The 17,918-nt window shown below is 37.8% G+C and overlaps 1 protein-coding gene across 1 annotated transcript in view; it reads right to left on the bottom strand.

Annotated features, from left to right (window-relative positions):
* The window catches only part of LOC122796908 (CD109 antigen-like), a 969,469-nt gene that overhangs the window by 202,432 nt on the left and 749,119 nt on the right, over positions 1–17,918 (bottom strand). The window contains exon 24 of the mRNA XM_044065708.1: positions 2,030–2,206. Coding sequence (XP_043921643.1) covers positions 2,030–2,206 — 177 coding nt within the window. The remainder of the gene's footprint in view (positions 1–2,029; positions 2,207–17,918) is intronic.

The raw sequence follows: 17,918 nt of genomic DNA, 5'->3' as shown, positions 1-17,918 counted from the left end.
TTTCTGTAATCTTTTTTTCCCCAGATATAGTTGCAGTGGTGATGTGTTTAATGTACAAAACATTTCTTTTCTGCAGTGTCTTTTCTGCTCCTTTTCATTTCAGCACACTTCCCCACATTTGACTATGTGAAATTATGTTATAAAAGATATTCTCTTGCTCATCTACTCTTTTATATTTGTTTGTCATCTGTGTATGTCTTGCCCTTTCCATGGTGCCCAACTTTACTGTCTGCAAAGTAAACATCTCTTACGAAATGATGTGCATAGCTACGTTAGGAATGCTTGCTTCTAAAGATAGTCAGTCTTCTGACCTTCTACGAATATGTCTCTCTATCCTGGCAAACTCCACAATTGTTGAACTAGAAAACAATGGTTTGGTGATCGATATGAACAATACAGGCAATGGGAGTAAGACAAGCAAAAATGCTGTCAAATAAAGATGCTCCATTCATAATATGTTATACATGGTCTGCATTTTTGTTTGTACAATGGTAAAAAAGTTACAGCACAAACTCAAGAGTGTCTGCTCATCGTCTGCCTTCTCCATCAAATGCAGAGTCTTAGGAAACATGGTACATTGTTTATGCACTTAATATTTTTAAAAAACATTGAAGTGTACTTTGTCACGTCCAGTTTCTCCTATTGTTTTTCCTGGTGTTGCATAAGAACTGCTGCATCACCTGGACTCCTGCCTTTCATACACTTCAGCCACATCTTGTCTGCACTTTGTGTTGTACTTTGAATCACATTCATATGTAGATTGTTTTCGTTACATGTGTAAATTTGTCAGAAGAAGTGACAACTGTCTTTGAAACCTTGCCTGATCTAATTGCTTTGTTTTGTTAGGAAAGGCATGGCTACATTAGAAACATCTCTGAATCATTTTAAGTTCTCTTCCAATCTACACTTTTATTGCAGCAGCTGAACTCCTGACATCAGCAGGGCTAATTACCTGTATAAGATTTTCAGCAGCACCTGACAGGGAAAACTACAGAATTCTCTATGGCTGTGTTATGTCATGCAGTCTGAGACAAATTTCTCTAAAATGTATGAGAGAAGTTAAGCTTCTAAAAATGGGTGGGCTTTCCCTTCCTTCGATTCTAAGGTAAGGAAATGAAAGTTTCATGAACAACAAGCAGGTTTCTGCTACCTGCATGATACTTGAAACATATTATAGGGAGAAAAGCAACCTAAGGGTTGCATTAAACTGTAGGAGAAGGTGGGAGTTTTCCTTTTAAAAATATTTGCTGTCAAAAATATCTAAACACAAAATATAAAGAAAATAAAAATTGTACTAGAGAAGGGTTTATGGTGTTTTCCACTATTGTGTGACCACATAGCTGGAATATATAATTAGCAAAGAGTGCCAAAGAACTGTGTTTTGGACATTGTAAGATTTTCTTGATATTTTGTGTTTAGATACTCACTCGCACCAACCATTGTTTCATAGGTGATTACTAGGCTAAGTGCCTTGATGGACAATTTTAAGCTAAGCCAATATCCTGTGTCAAAATAAAATCCTGTACCTTGTTTCTATGAGATGAAGACATCAACCTTTGGGCCATACCCACCGCTCAAACGAAGAGCCACTCATGGGGAAGTTCTAGGCTAACTGCCTTTACAGGCCATTTTAAGCCGAGCCAATTTTCCTTCAAAGGTAAGAATCAAACCTTGCACCTTGTGTTTTTAAGCTAAACACTTTTACCATTATGCCAACCCACAACCAGTCCCCAGCCAGTTCCTAGTAAGTCCCCTCCAGTGTCAAAGGTTACTAATGAATCCAGGGCCATCTAGGCTGTAGCCATAGTTTTCGATATATGTAACAATGACCTGTCCTACATCAATAATATTCCTTAATATTTTAATTTATTTGCTTTTAAATCCTAATGACTTTAAGTTATGTCAATATTGTATGTAATATATGTCTAGTATATACTATGGAATGTTTGAATTCACAGGCTTTAAACAAATTAAAATGAAATGAAACTGATAGAATTAAGCATGAAACTGCACAAATATGCTGACCAACCTTCTTGCATGTAGTTTAAAGCCTTTTCTTGGATATCTGCTTTCAGCTGTTTTGTAACTTTTAAGTACTTTAAAATATAAACTCCTGGAGCAAAGTTAATCATGTTCTGTTCTCCACATCCACTAGGCAGTTGGATAAGAGAATCAAGGCCAGTTATAGATGGTCCCAGTATGTTACCTATTCAGAAAAAAACAAGGGCAGAACTGTTAATTAATACACTGACTTACTTTCATGTGCTTAATTAGCTTTTCAGTAATAAAATAAGTGACAGTAGTTTTTGTCTGTGCTAAATAACATTGCTTTGGTTTTTGAGTAAGAAGCCATTTTTAAGGTAATTACAAATGTTTTTGTGGTACACTCTATGATAGCAACAGTTACCTGGTAAAATGCTTAGAACACAAAATGAAACTATTGTAAATAAAATCAGAATGCATTAAACATGTGCCATGTGCATGTTGCCAGTTAGTAAGGTATACACTCAGTATTGAAAAGAGTCCACAGACAATGGGATCTACCTCTGAAGTTTCTTCTGCATTATATACATTTAGAGACATACGGCTTTCTGGCAGACAACATTTTTGTGCTACAAGAAAAAAAAGTTAGGCATTTTGCACCATCTTGAAATGGAAACAACTATGTAAAAAAGATGAATTTGGTGCCAGATGTCGGTCTAAACATTCCGTAAAAGTTCATTGATCCTGACCACCATTGTTGATCATCTTCATTTTCTTACTGAGCACAGCACATGCAGAATTTCTAAAGAATGTTATTGATTTAAAAAACTTACCAGCTAATTTCTTAATCTAAATCTATACCTATTTAACTATTTCTATATCTATACAGAGATATACTTATATATGTTAAGTAGTTTATTGTAAGCACCTTATAATGATAATGCATAATTATATGTTACATGACTTCTTTCTGCATGAGATCTCTGCCATGCCAGTAAAAAAAATAGGTATCTACTCAGCTTTTTTGTTAAAAAAGTTTGCTTTCAGGTCAGAAATGGACAGAAAAACTAAAGCTAAGGTCTTATATATAATTCTATACCAACCAGAAAGCCAATGTAAGATGCACAGAAAGGGGGTAATATGTTGGTAACAAGATGTTGGTTTGCAAGAGTGGGATTATCACAAAACAAAAAATGGAGCCAAGAACAAATGGAGACCACTGAACTTTAATTAAAGACAATAAAAAGCGATAAAACGTAGTAACACTGGCAACTCAATAAAGTTAAGCACTTTTCGTCTAGTTAATAACTAGACTTCTTCAGAGTGGGATTATATTTTGGTGTTGGGGAGATGCAGAAAGTGAAAACATCAGTGATTACAGAAACCATAAGATGCCTCTCCATAGTAACCTTTAAATAGACACACTTAAAATTTCTTGCCACCCTGTAAGTGCTCAACTCCCAAAATAAGTAGGGCATTACAAGATAACCATAATGTAATTCTTTGTCTATCCATCCAATCATCAAAACAAGCATTACAGGAATGTAAAGTAATACTTTGACTGATGTTTCCCCATTAAAGTTTTTTAATGATCTCTAGTGAACAGTAGTGTATAACAGTAATTTGAATAAGTGTAACAGAAACATACATTTTCTGTTAGCTGTATCATTTAGTCACCCCTTTAAGAATTAGGTATAGCTTAAAGGGTTAAGGGGATGATTGTCCCTATCAGATGTGGTATTATAGATGATTCAGCTTTTCAAATAGTTTAATGGGATATGCTTACAAAGTAGAAGCATTATATTGCTAATGTATTTACCATATGACATTGATGCATAATGTTACAAATGTGTAGCTCAAATTCTTTAAACTGGTATTTATACAGGAGTCATGCTTCCAGAGTACAATGCTCCAACACTGCTATATGACATGATTCATTTGCAGTATACATTTCTTGTAAAAGTCTAAACTTTCAGTTCAAAGAAATGTTGTATCTTGCATTTTTATAAGATAGCAGGGAGTTGATTGTCACTATCAGCTGACCATTGACTTGAAGAAGATCTGAATTATTTGTACCAATCCCTTTGTTTTTACAATGGGTGCAGGAGCAAATATTTAGTCCCACTTCATCTACCAGGCCCTAGTACTTTGAGAAAATTCCTCCAAGAGTTCTCTGACTTCCTTGTCACCTTGGTGCTAACAAACACCAGGGCCTAATCTGGAGAACTTTACCATCAAAGCTGATGAGCACTGAGTGGTTCTATAAAAGAATTACTGTACATTATACAGAGGTACTCTAATACCCATAGATTTCAGAACACTCTGAAGTGGGTTCTCCAACTTGTAGTTCTGAGTAGTAATCTGGTAGTGAAATGTGGGACATGGTTATACGTCTTATCATTACATTTATTTTTGAGCAACCATAGGTAGAAAATCCTACAGATAAACAGTGTCATCTCAACATTTTTAAACCCTGTTTTGTTAAGATGGCTTCACTGTCTGGTTGCCACTGGCCCAGAAGTGTTGCTGGAGTTGTAAAGATATGCCTTTACTTCATCAATTGACATCTAGGAACCAACAAGTGTATGACCCCCTTTTCCTGTTTTTTGTTAGAAGCACTTTTGACTTTGAGCTCTGAAGCATATCTGTCTAAGGGCTTAAACATAAGCATCATCACTTTGGCCTGCTTAACAACAAACCCTTTTTGATATGTCAAGCTGAAAGAACCTTGCCTACTTCTGAGAAAGCTCTGCTTCTGCTGCAAACTGATCAGATGTTCTCTTCTGAGTGGCAAGAAGGCTGTGCAGTCCCTGTGTCATGACCAAGAAGCCTTTATGTGATGAAAACTATGGATTAACTGTCTGGTATTTTGCTGTCAGCCTTACCCTGCTTAGATCTGTTTTCACACAAGATACTCACCAGATTTATGTCAATGGTCCTAGCTAATTGGAATTATCCTTGAGTTGGTACAAGTTTTCTATACCTCATTGTGAAGAATTTACTTCTGCTATCTACAGTATGCACACTACTACTTTTGGAATAGATGCTTGTCGCAGTAGACTTGCTCTTGTCATTTTGGAGATACTTGGTAGAGACCAATACAAGATCATCCTTATCTCTCCAAGACAGAATATCCTCATACTATATAAAGGTTATCCTTACGAGGGCAGGATTAGATCAGTATGGTCTAGCTTCTCAAGCCTTCCTTTTGATAGTACAGTTTTAAGCAAAACACAGTACTGGGACAGCATTCACTACGGTCTTTACTGACCACCTTATGGTGAGATATCAGTATGAATTCTCTGTTCTTCTCCTGTCACTCTCTCATTAGCATTTAACATGATGGACAATCCATTTACTTGATCAGCTGAAGCATTACTTCAGCACCACATTGGATTGGATTACCTGCTATCTGTCCAGAAAAATGCATAGCCTCAGAGGTGAACTCATCTGCATATTATTGTCTGGACTGCTGTTTTCTACAGGCTTCCATGCTCAGCCCACTATAACTCACATATTGCATGCTTCCCTTGGGAGATGCTTTCTTTATCAAAAGGTTTTCAGTATCTTTGCTATGCTGATGACACTCAGTTACCTCTCTCCTTCACTTGGGAGATTGTGTTGCCTATTAACCATTTAGATAAGGACCCAGAGCATCTCTGTACCCTGATGATCAATAACTGGCAAAATCAAAACTCCTCTCAGATGATAATCATCCATACCACTCAAAGGGATTCTTTAGTGCCAGTTTTGTTTCCCAGTATTATTTGCTGTGGAGATAAACTGCAATCTGTATTCAAAGTGATCTGGGGTGATCTTTGATAAAATGCTTGCATTAAAGGACCAAATATTGGTTAATGTTAACTAGTCCTTTTTTCGTCTTATTATTATGCCTTCCTATCTATGATATTTATCATTCCTGACATCAATAAATTTATTTTAATTTATTATTACCTGCCTCTTCTCAAGAGCTATGTTTATCAGTTATCAGTTAGTTATTTCTATAACGTCTGTTTAGAGGTCAACTTCACTAATCTACTGCCATGGGTAGGAAGGAACAGATGATAGCACACTCATCTAGGCAAAAGATGCCTCAACCTCACTCTGGATGGAATGAATGGGCAAAATGGGTGAAGACAGAGGAGCTATAAGGTAGGTCTCTCAAAGACATCAGATGGGGGAGGGAACAAACATGCACACACACACACACACACACACACACACACACACACACACACACACACACACACACACACACTCACACTCACACGCGTGCGTGATGACACGCACACACACACACACACACACACACACACGCACGCACGTGCACACACACACACACACACACACACACACACACACACACACACACACACACACTCACACGTGCACACAAACATACACACTCTGATATAATACAAAAGATGTACCCAAGACATGACTCAGTAACAAAAAGATGAAAGGCATTGTTAGAGTCACATCAGAAACATAGATAATGCAAAGTCAACAGCAATATTGGAAATGCAAGCCAATGAGATCGAGGACATGAATCAAAATCTATCAACAAGTAAATAGTATGAAAGAAGTATATGATAATGGAAAAATATAAAGCATAATGAATCAAAGGGCATCCATGTGAAGTCATTAGATAAAAGAAAAAGCAACAAGACACCACAGAGGTACTAAAGTGTAAAAAACAAAACCACACTGCAAGACTGCACAACAGTAACAGCAGAAATGATAAGGAAAAGTAGAGACCAAACTGCGAGATTCATATACGCAAAAAGAAGGCCATCAATGCAGAATGTGTCAAAAACAGTAAAAAGGAACCAGAAAACAGAAGTAATTGTAAAGAATAGGACAACAATGCAAGGCAACAAATAATCATTAAATTAATGAACCTTGAGATGAGAATGTTAATAAATACTCCGTCATGACAGTAATGACAGTTATAAAACATTTAAGCCCACAGCAACACAACAATTTAAAGAAAGCAGCTGCAAGAACATAGATGGCTCAGTGACACCTCAAGAATGAATATTTTTGAGAAATAAACAGGCAAATCGTAATGGTAAACTCATAAAGTCACATACAAGATACTAGAACTAGAAGAATTTTTGTCAAATTGATGTCCTACAACAAAGTCACTAATTGTGATGAAAATATTAGTTCATGTTTAAGTTCAAGTTAATTTCAGTCACTTGTTTACTAAGTACTGTTACAAAACTGAATGAAAAATGAATGAAATGAACAGAAGTACTAAACAATGGAATACTGTCAAAATACTCATGATCTATGACAAGGGCAATAAACTGAATAACTGAGTTATAGGAATGATAATACAAGTGGCACATAACTAATACATATATAATGGTAGTGCAAACCTAACAGTGGTTTCTGGCCCAGAAATTGTAGTTTATTGGCCACTTGGCAATTTTTCCATCTCTTTCAACTTTCTGGTTTAAAAGCACATGTTTACACTTGTTTCCTACCTTTCCTGTAACTAGTCTAGTCCAGATACAGATTTGCTGTACCCAGGACTGTTTGTAAGCTTCTAAGCCCCCCAAGCCTTTCTGTGTTGGAGGGGAGTATTCTAGCTTATCAGTGAGAGAGATAAGCACTAGGTAGCCTATCTACCACAAACTCCAGGTACAGATTCTTAGTTTTAGCACTTCAATTTGCTTATTCATGCTCAGCACTTGTTCAGAACTTGTTGTTAGCACTAAATAAGCTACAAATGACTACAGCACTCAACCTTCCTCTTTACCTAGAGGAAAACAGTTCTTGTACTTACTTTCCTCACTTGCCTAGAGAAAAGCAGCTCTTATACTCACTTTTCTCACTTGTCTGGAGGAAAGTGTTTTTTTTATTCAGGAATGTCCAACGGTCAGCTCCCAGTGTTCTCTCCTGTCTATGTGATGAATCTGGGCATCTTGGGGCAATGTAGCAATTGTCTCATGTACACAGACAACCTTCTCCTCCTACCACCCAACACCACAACCTGTGAGATTTGCACTTATCTAGCCAAACTAGAGGTAAAGCTCTCTCCATCCAAGACTGAACTTGACAGTCAAGAGGAGAAGGCAAACACTTGCACCACACCACACTCATCATATAGTCCCACTAAACCTACACCTCCAAAATCCAGACATAGAAACACAAAAACATTCACAGAGGCTCTCAATAATAATATGCTCAAGCAAAAGAGACCTCCAAAGCAGAAACCCAAGCAACGTCCACCCTCAACACAACCCAAATGATACATAGCCCACAGACTCAGTGTGTTAATAAACCACAGCCCATAAGGCAAAACAACATACCCAATACACTAGTCATAGGTCACTCAATAGTCAGACTCACTGATGTCCCACTCACTAGGCTAAACAAGGAGAAGGTTACTATCAGCTGCCTGTTGGTGCCAGGATCAGCCTCATAACCCACACACTCAGGTCACTCCACAACAAGTACAAATATGACTCTGTCATTGTCCATGTTGGTGTGAATGACCTGAAACATACCTCCCTGGACTACATGAAAAGAGACATGGAAGAGCCCTCCAATCTTGTAGAACAGGCAGGTATGATCCTAGCCCTGAGTAGCATCCTACCATCACCCAGAATAATACCGCAGTACAAGGACAAAATGATTGACTTCAACAATTGGCTAAGCTTCTGGTGTCATTCTAAGGGGATCCAGTATCTGTCTGCCTGGGACGACATGGCCAACAGACCATGATGCTTTGCCAGAGATGGCCTGCACCTGTCGTCCCTGGGATTTGGATACTGGCTAAGGGTCTTGCTGCCACTATAGGGCCTTTTTTAGGCAAGGTTCAAATGACAAATTCACCACTGTTAACAGGAACAGGCAAGAAAAAACTGAGGGTAATGCTACTCAATGCTAGAAGTCTAAATCTCAAAATGCACTCACTTGAGGCACTCCATGAAATGGAGAACATCGATATCTGTGCAGTGACTGAGACCTGGTTCAAGGCTCTAGAGAACACCCCTGCATTACCAGGCTATAACTCATACCACACTTTTTGGCCATCTAATCTGGACCAGAACCCCAAAGGTGGAGGTGTGTCCATATTCATTAAGGATATCCATACCTCCAGACTAGTTGCGCAGCATAATGCACCCAAGGTTATCCAAGTGCAACTAACTCTGGGCAAAACGGCAATCCAAATTATAGCTTTCTACAGATCCCCCACCATGCCCCAGGATTTCCACTCATCTTTTCTTGATATACTGGAAAATATCAGGGTTCAACCAAACACCCTAATAATGGGTGATTTCAACTACCTCACCATTAAATGGGAAAACTACTCATGTACCAACTCCTTCACTCAACGCTTTCTGGAATTCATAAATTCCAATGCCCTGAATAAACGTATCCACACCCCCACCAGGGGCAACAAAATCCTAGACCTAGTCATTACCAACATGAGTGACTGGTGTTCCACACCTGAAGTCAACTCCTCGTTGGTCAGATCTGACCATAAGCTAATCACCCTAGATATCTGCATCCTGCCCCCACTTACCATTAAGGAAACCACGGTAAGAAATTTATCAAAAGCCAACTTCATGCTTCTTAAGACAGAAGTGACACACTTCATGACACCCACGCAGATGGACAATACAGTTACGACTGCTGAATCCTACACAAAGGCACTCTATAAGCACTTACACGAGTGCATGGATCATGCTATCCCAAACAGAACCAAGATGCTATCCTCCAAAAAAAGGAAGCCAATCTGATGTTCCCTGCCATAAACAAACTCTACAACAGAAGGAAGAAACTGTTGCAAAAGAGAGTAAAATCTGATGAGTGGAGGAGCTTTCTGGTCAGCCTCAGTAAGAAGCTGAGATCCTTTATAAGATCCTCCAAAGCTAGCTACAAAAACAAAATCACCACTGATTCTAAGAGCAACCACAAAGCATTCTATAACTATGTCAAGAATCTCAATGGCAACACACAGATCTGCTCTGAGTTACAGCAAAACAGAACAACAATTACAGAACGAACTGATATTGCCAACATCCTGGCAGATAGGTTCAGTGCTAACTTTAGCCCCCCCCTCTCACCCCCTAAAGGTCCCATATCTATACAGGAAGAATGAAGAGTCCCTGTAATCACATTTATGCAGGTAAAAGCAGCACTCTCTAAAACCAAAAACACAGCATCCATGGGACCGGACGACATCCCAGGCTGCATTTTACATGAACTTCAGAACAAACTGGCTCCCCACCTAAGCACCATGTTCAATCATAGTCTCACGTCAGGCTATGTGCCCACTGAATGGCACACAGCAACAGTTATCTCACTCCACAAAGGAGAAGCCACCACTGATCCTGGGAACTATCGCCCTATTAGCCTGACGAGCCTGGCCTGCAAGGCCATGGAACGTATCATCATGGAATTCATAAACAAAAACATTGGTAACCTCCAAACTCTGGACCCCACCCAGTTCAGGTTTGTGAAAGGCAGATCATGTCTTCTGAACCTGATTGACTTCTTTGAGGCAGTCACCAAAGCCACAGATGAAAGTAAGGTGGTTCATACAGCCTATCTTGACCTCACCAAGGCTTTCGACACCATCCCCCATTTTAGAATTATAGCTAAACTCACTAAACTAGGTATAAATCCCTACATCACAAGATGGGTTGCCAACTGACTCACTGAGAGAACCCACACTGTAAAAGTTGCAGACTCCAAATCTGACTTCAAACCAGTGACAAGTGAAGTACCACAGGGTTCAGTCCTGGGACCTCTCCTGTTTGGTATCTACTTCTCAGAAGTACAGGCTAACACAGAAGGCCTCTGGCTAATGAAGTTCGCAGATGACTGCAAACTAGGAGCCATAGTCGAGTCCCCAAATGATGTGGACATCCTACAGAAGGGCCTCACTAAGACAGATGCTTGGTGTCAGAGGCATGGCCTCAAGCTCAGTGCCAAAAAGTGCATTGTCATCCCCTTTGGTAAAAATTCTGTACCCATGAACTACCACATAAACGGCAGTCTACTTAATGCTGAATGTGTGATAAGAGACCTTGGGACCCAGGTGGAAAGTCGTCTCTCCTTTGATAATCACATCGCCACAGTAGTCAAGAAATCCTTCTATGTGGCACACCTCATCACAAAAGGGTTCTCATCCAGGAAAAAAGAGGTAATTGTTCCCCTCTACTCGGCACTTATTAGACCCATTATAGAGTTCAATGCCCCTTCTGGAATGTACCTCACAAGACATCTGCAGCAGCTGGAAAGGCCAAAGAAGTACCTCACAAAGATGATTACTTGCCACAAACAGATGCCCTACACTGACTGTCTCAAAAAACTCCAGCTTTACCCTGTAGCATATTGCCTACTCTGAGGAGATCTCTATCTAACATATAAAGCTATGTTAAACCCAGAGCTGTTGGACATGCCTAAAGAAATCCCTATCCCTCCGAGCTACACATTCTAGGGACCTAAACCTTGTCACCACAATAAACAGGACCTGCTGGAGGGATACATTCCTGTCCCAGAGACTTCCTGTACTCTGGAACAAGCTACCCATCTATGTCAAGCAAAGTTCCTCATTAGCACTCTTCAAGAAAAATCGTGAGTGGATGGGTAATAGGAAATACACCCTGGGGATCACTTCTGTGGCTCTGCTCGACAGGGACACAGGAAGTTAACTTTCTTGGGTGGCGTAAGCCAGGGAACCTTGTTGGCTAGGCTTACTTAGGCCCTTGGGCCAATAGCCTAGTACCTGTCTATGAAAATATGAAGCTATGAACATAACAGCATAATAATTTAAATAATATATCCATCCTTAACTTCGTCAGGATGAAAAAGCTGAAGAAGCTGAAATGTCCAAAAGTTGAAGGACAGGCTTATTTATCTGTAATGAAAAAAAAATTATGTTTGGAAACCAATGAATGTCAATATAAATTGATGAATGCAGTCTGTGCACTTCACCAGAATAATGAAGTAATAGGTAGCATTTCAGGAAAAATGATGTGCACCAAACCCTTTTCAATCTGTCTTTATAATGCACATAGTTAAGTTACTGAAGACATTTAAAAGATAAATAAAGATATGCTTAATGTGGGTAAAAATGGATGTCTGGTTATTTTTTATACCATGTACAAAGTCAAGTTATATAAAGTGAAGACATATGTTTCCATATATGGTTTAAATATTAACACTACAAAGACAATTCTAACTTTAAAGAAAAGTTGTCAAAAAAAGATCTTCAAAGCTATATTTAATAATATGCCACTGAATATAATACATAATTATAAATGCCCAGGGATATATTCTTCAAGAATAATGAATTGGCTGCGAACCTGCAATCTTTACAAACTGAAATTGACACAGACATATGCCTTACAGTTATTTGATACAGAATGGGGCAGATAGGAAAATCTATCTTTAACTGTGGTTGTTAAAGCAAAATTAAAAACAAATTGTTTAGAAAGATACAGAAAGGAAGTATGGAGAGGTAGGAATACAAATAAGTTATAATGTGGAATAGGTTCATTTAGCAGACGACCCTGAAACTGGTAGTGTTGTTCCCTGTAAAAATATTTAAGATAAAACTTTGATCTGTTATGTGATGAATGCCATGTTTAAATCCAGGAATCAAATAGGATTGACTCAGTATGATCAGGATACCAGAAGGAGGTTACAAAGACATGCACTGGGAGTATCTCTCCACGAGCCTCCGCTGAAAATTGGCTCGTTCCAAGTTGGACTTTCCCAGTAAACAAATGTTGAATAAATAAATAAAGGTCCGAGGCAAACGGTTCTTAGCAAGAAGGAGTTTTGGCAGTAAAAGTGAAATTTGATATCTACTGTTAAGAAAAAGACTAATAGGGTGTTAAACTGCTACATGTTTAGTTTTCTAGAAAGTAATTTAATTAGAAGTCCAGTTTAGGGATATCTTATTTTTCACATTTAATGATCATTAAAATACAATTGAAGTGTATATAATATACAAAAAAACAAATTAAGAGTGCTCATTAGTCAAAATTACCTTCTAAAAGTGAATAACATCAACATATATGAATATGTGCTAGATTTATACAAATTCTCAAGTTCTATATTTCAAAACTATAAACCGGAGACTTAAACCAGTAATATTGCAAGCTGCAGCTGTTAAAAAGTAAATGCCCATGATGCTTCATATGTGAAAAGGTGACCTGGACGACTCTTCCTCATACTTGCAAGTTTTTTACAGTGACATAAACACACTGCATCTGAATATAATGAGTATGAAATGTTTGCTACCAACGACCATTTTACTATTACAAAACTGACTAAAGAACTTTGCAAAATGCATAAATGATGGGAACTAAAAGATGCTGTAGGCATAATAATCACTGTTGTACAAACTATTACCATATGAATGTCAATGATTTTGTATCATCAATTTGTGATTGTAACAATAGATTCATTGAAACAGTAAAGGTGTTCTATGTTTCTTGATTAGAACACAGCTTACATGCATGGAGCTCTTAGTTAAGGTACAACCTTTATTCCAAAATCATAAAAGTAATTTGCACTGTAGCTAACATGAACACAAGCCAGCATATTTAAACCTTAGCATGAGAAAGACGATCCAGTTAGATACAAGCAAGAAGCAGCATTTAATCCCTTGAAGACATGAAATCAACATTTTTTAATTATTTACAACACATTTTTTTACAATAAGTGTTTCATATTTAATTCATTATTAAGTTTGGTGAATGAAGCAGGACCAAAAAAATATATATTTTGCTGCAGTATGCAAGATTTCCCTTTCAAAAGCAACTGCACTTTTTCATTTTCTTTAGACAAAAAGTATATTAAAGACTATAGATTCAAATTCAGTACAATGTTTTTGTTTCTATATTCACATCTCTATAGCATAACAAAGTTGAGTTCTTAACACCTGCAAGGTATTTAGCAAATATGTTTACATTAAGCATGGTTAATTACAAAAAGGCATGACCAAGCACTCGTTTTTTTTTTTTTTTGAGGTACATTTCATGGCAGAATCTTTTGATTTCTTGTGAGGCATTTATCGAGTCTGTCATTGCATTTTTGATTGATAACTTTTATGCTACCTCCAAATATTTATAAATAATATGCATTTTCTCTGAATGCTTTTGATCTATATAATGCTGGGCGAACCGTGTAAGATCTCTGACCCATTTCTTACACCACACATTATACATTTTATTATCTTTTAATCTATTAATATTAAAACTCCTCCACATTTAAATAGATTTGCAAATTTACAGATTACAAAGCAGTTTTGAGAACACTTTTTTCATAAGGTTTTCGGATCTCTCAGTTGTAGATAATACCAATTTAATTTTTCAGAATTCTAAAGACATTTTGAGTCACGGTACTGTTCTCAAAACCACCCTTCTCTTCAGATAACAGTGTAAGCGATGACAAAAACAAAACTCTGTTGTATATATCCAATTTTTAATTTCTCCATATCTTTTGGGTTTCTAATACCATGAAGGGAATGGACCCCATTCCTAAGTCAAAATATGATTAAAGTTCATGAAATTAGTATTGTTTCAGTCTTGCTCTTCGCAGCACATGCAATGCACCCAGTAATTACTCCTTCTGCAATTCATATGGAGTTACATGTATTGGTTGTTGTGTCTTTCGGCTTTTCCCAGTTAGGGGTCGCCACAGCGGAACTCCGCTCCGCTAATGACTGGTAGTTGATTTTTACGTGCCGAGTTACCAGCCCTGATGCACAACCTTCAAAGAAGGTACTCCAATTCATGCATGTCTCCACGCAGAAGACGCTCTAGCTGAGAATTGAACCGGACAGCATCTTACTGTGAAGCGACAACGCTACCGCAGCACCTACATGTATTGGTAACATATCTAAATATCATTGTAGATTATTTTTTATAAGACCCGTTGCTCCTACTACTATTAAAACTGTCTGGGTATCTTTCTTCAATATTGCTCTTATTTATGCTTGAAAGTCCTGATATTTTACGAGTTTGTGTTTCTCTGTACACAAGACACTGTAGTCACCGGGTGTAGCAATTTCAATTATCAATGCTACTTTTGTCTTCTTTTCATGGACCACTGTATCTGGTTTTCTTGCATCTATCTTTTCAACTATTGGTAATGGGTAATCCCATGTGATGTAGACTTTATTATTTTCTATGATGTTTTGTGGATCATGTTTCCAGTGTGTTTCAGCCACTTCAATACCAAAATGTTTGCACAATCCCCAGTGCAACAGTCTTGCCACATTATTATGCTTTTCAGTATACAGTGCTTCTGTCTTTAGTATATCACAACCAGCAACAAGGTGTGCGACTGTTTCCAGTTTTGTTTTACAAAACCTGAATTTGTCTGTTTCTCCCACATGTTCAATGGACTTTGTAACCAATGTGTACTTATCCCATTATCTTGGGCCCTCAATATTAACCTTTCATTTTTTGTTTTCAATTTGCCTCTCCTTAACCATTCCTGCATTAGATACTGATCAACATGAGGTTCTTCCTTGTTTAATTTCTCCAATTCTTTTGGGTTTCTAATACCATGAAGGGAATGGACACCATTCCTAAGTCAAAGTAAGATTAACATTCAGGAAATTAGTGTTGTTTCAACCTTTGATGTCAGCCAGAAGTGCTCTTCACAGCAACCGCAATGTGCTGAGTAATGACTCCTTCTGCAATTTGTATGGAATTACTTGTATTCATAACATATCTAGGTATAATTGTAAATTCTTTTTTACAAGACCCATTGCTCCTACTACTATTGGAACTATCTGGGTAACTTTCTTCCACATTGCTCTTGCTTCTGCCTGCAAATCCTGATATTTTATGACTTTGTGACTCTCTATACAAGACGCTGTAGTCACTGGATGTGGTGATTTCAATGATCAATGCTGCTTTTATCTTCTTTTCATGGGCCACTATATCTGGTTTTCTAGCATCTATTTTTTGAACTGTTAGTAATGGGTGATCCCATATGATGTTGACTTCATTTCCTATAATGCCTTGTGGCTCATGTTTCCAATGTTTTTCAGCCACTTCAGTACCATAATGTTTGCACAATCCCCGGAGCAACAGTCTTGTCACATTATTATGCCTTTCAGTATACAGTCCTTCTACCATTAGTATTTTGCAACCAGCAAACATTGTTTCCAATTCTGTTTTATAAAACCTACATTTATCTGTTTCTCCCACATGTTCAATGGAATTTTATATTTATACATTTTCCACATTTGTAAGCCGCAGTGGTGCAGCAGTAGCATTCTTGCCTCACAACAAGAGGTTCTCCCGTTTTATTCTTGGCTGGAGCTCCTTCTGTGTGGAGTCTGCATGTCTTCCCCATGGTCGAGTGGTGTTTGAAAGACATGCGTAAATGGGTGCGCCTTCATTGAAGGTTGGGCGTCAGGCTGGCACCTTGGCACTGTAAAAATCTACTGCCAATCATTACCGGACCAGAGTTCCACTGTGGCGACCCCTAAACAGGAAAAGCTGAAAGAAGAACAACATACATTTTCCACATTTCTTGCCTTCTCATCTCCTCCTTCACCTTATAATCTTTCTTTTGTTTTTTTTTTGTTTTGTTTTTTTGGCACATTCAGTTGCTGTCTGATTTTGTCTACTTGTGTTTGATTTCCATTCCTGCTTGATGCTGATATGTTTCTGCTAACCTAAGCAGGGAAGTCGTCTGAAATGTATTCTACTCATGTTTCAAAACTTTCACTACATTAGGGTCTTGGGAGGTCAGCAGATATGTTTGGAGTCCCACGATTGCAGATCTGTACATGTAATCAATTTCAAGCAGACCAATCCCTCCTTCGGAACAGGGAATATATAATCTTGGTATGCACTGAATTTTATAAATCATTTGGTGAGCATGAAGCATCCTTCTTGTTTTCCTATCTAATTTATCTAATACATTTTGGGGCCCAGTCAATCACTCCAAAATTGTAAGTAAGGACAGGAAGAGCAAATTGGTTTATAGCCTGGATTTTGTTCCTAGATGTCAATGCTGTTTTCAGGATTAATTTAACCTTTCTAAAGTATTCCTTGCTAAGTTTTATTCACATTTTCTTTCATATTTTATTCCTGATCATTCAGTTCCCAAATATTTATACACTCCTTCTGGCTGAAGTTCTTTTATATCACATTCTTGTCCCAAACTGATGTTTTCTTGCTGCTGCAGTTTTCCTGCTTTAAAGGTTGCTTTTGCACATTTATCAAGACCAAATGACATTCTTATATCATCTGAAAAAGTTTTGACAACTTGCTGTTGTGCTTTCAGTTCCTCGTCTGATGCGCTATACAGTTTTAAATCATCAACAAAGAGAAGATGAGAGATAGTTACACTGTTGTTTTCTGGGAGCCAAATTATAGCCATGGCCTAAGCTGTTAAGTAGACAGCTTAATGGGTTAAGGGCAAGACAGAATAGCAGCAGTGACAGAGATTCAGCCTAGAATCCCCCTTTGAATTTTTATCCCTGGAGTAATAATTTGTCCTTTATTATGGCTTAATTGCAATGTGGTCTGCCACTATTTCATGGTCACTGTAATGTAATCAATCAGTATAGGATATATCTTATACATTTTTAAGCATTCTTTTATCCATGAATGTGGGATACAATCAAATGCTTTTTTGTAGTCAATCCATGCCATACTTAAGTTCTTCCACTTTTTACAGTTCTTCACTATGACTTTATTTAACAACAAATGATCCTTTGTAGAGTATAAGTTTGTTTTATTGTCCTTTTGTTCTATTGCCAAAATTGACTTTTTTCCTCAATGACTATAAACTCTCTCGGCATCATTTCTAGTGTATAATTTATACGGGTTTACTATCAAAATGACAAGGTGACTATACCTTCACCATTCACATCCCCGACCTGGAACAATGAAAAAGAATTACAATGATTGTTTAGAATGTTGATTCCTTTG

The sequence above is a fragment of the Protopterus annectens genome, chromosome 1.part0 (genome assembly GCF_019279795.1).
Source record: "Protopterus annectens isolate FY-2018-M chromosome 1.part0, PAN1.0, whole genome shotgun sequence".
In the NCBI taxonomy this organism is placed as follows: domain Eukaryota; kingdom Metazoa; phylum Chordata; order Ceratodontiformes; family Protopteridae; genus Protopterus; species Protopterus annectens.
This window is presented reverse-complemented; position numbering and strand designations above follow the sequence as displayed.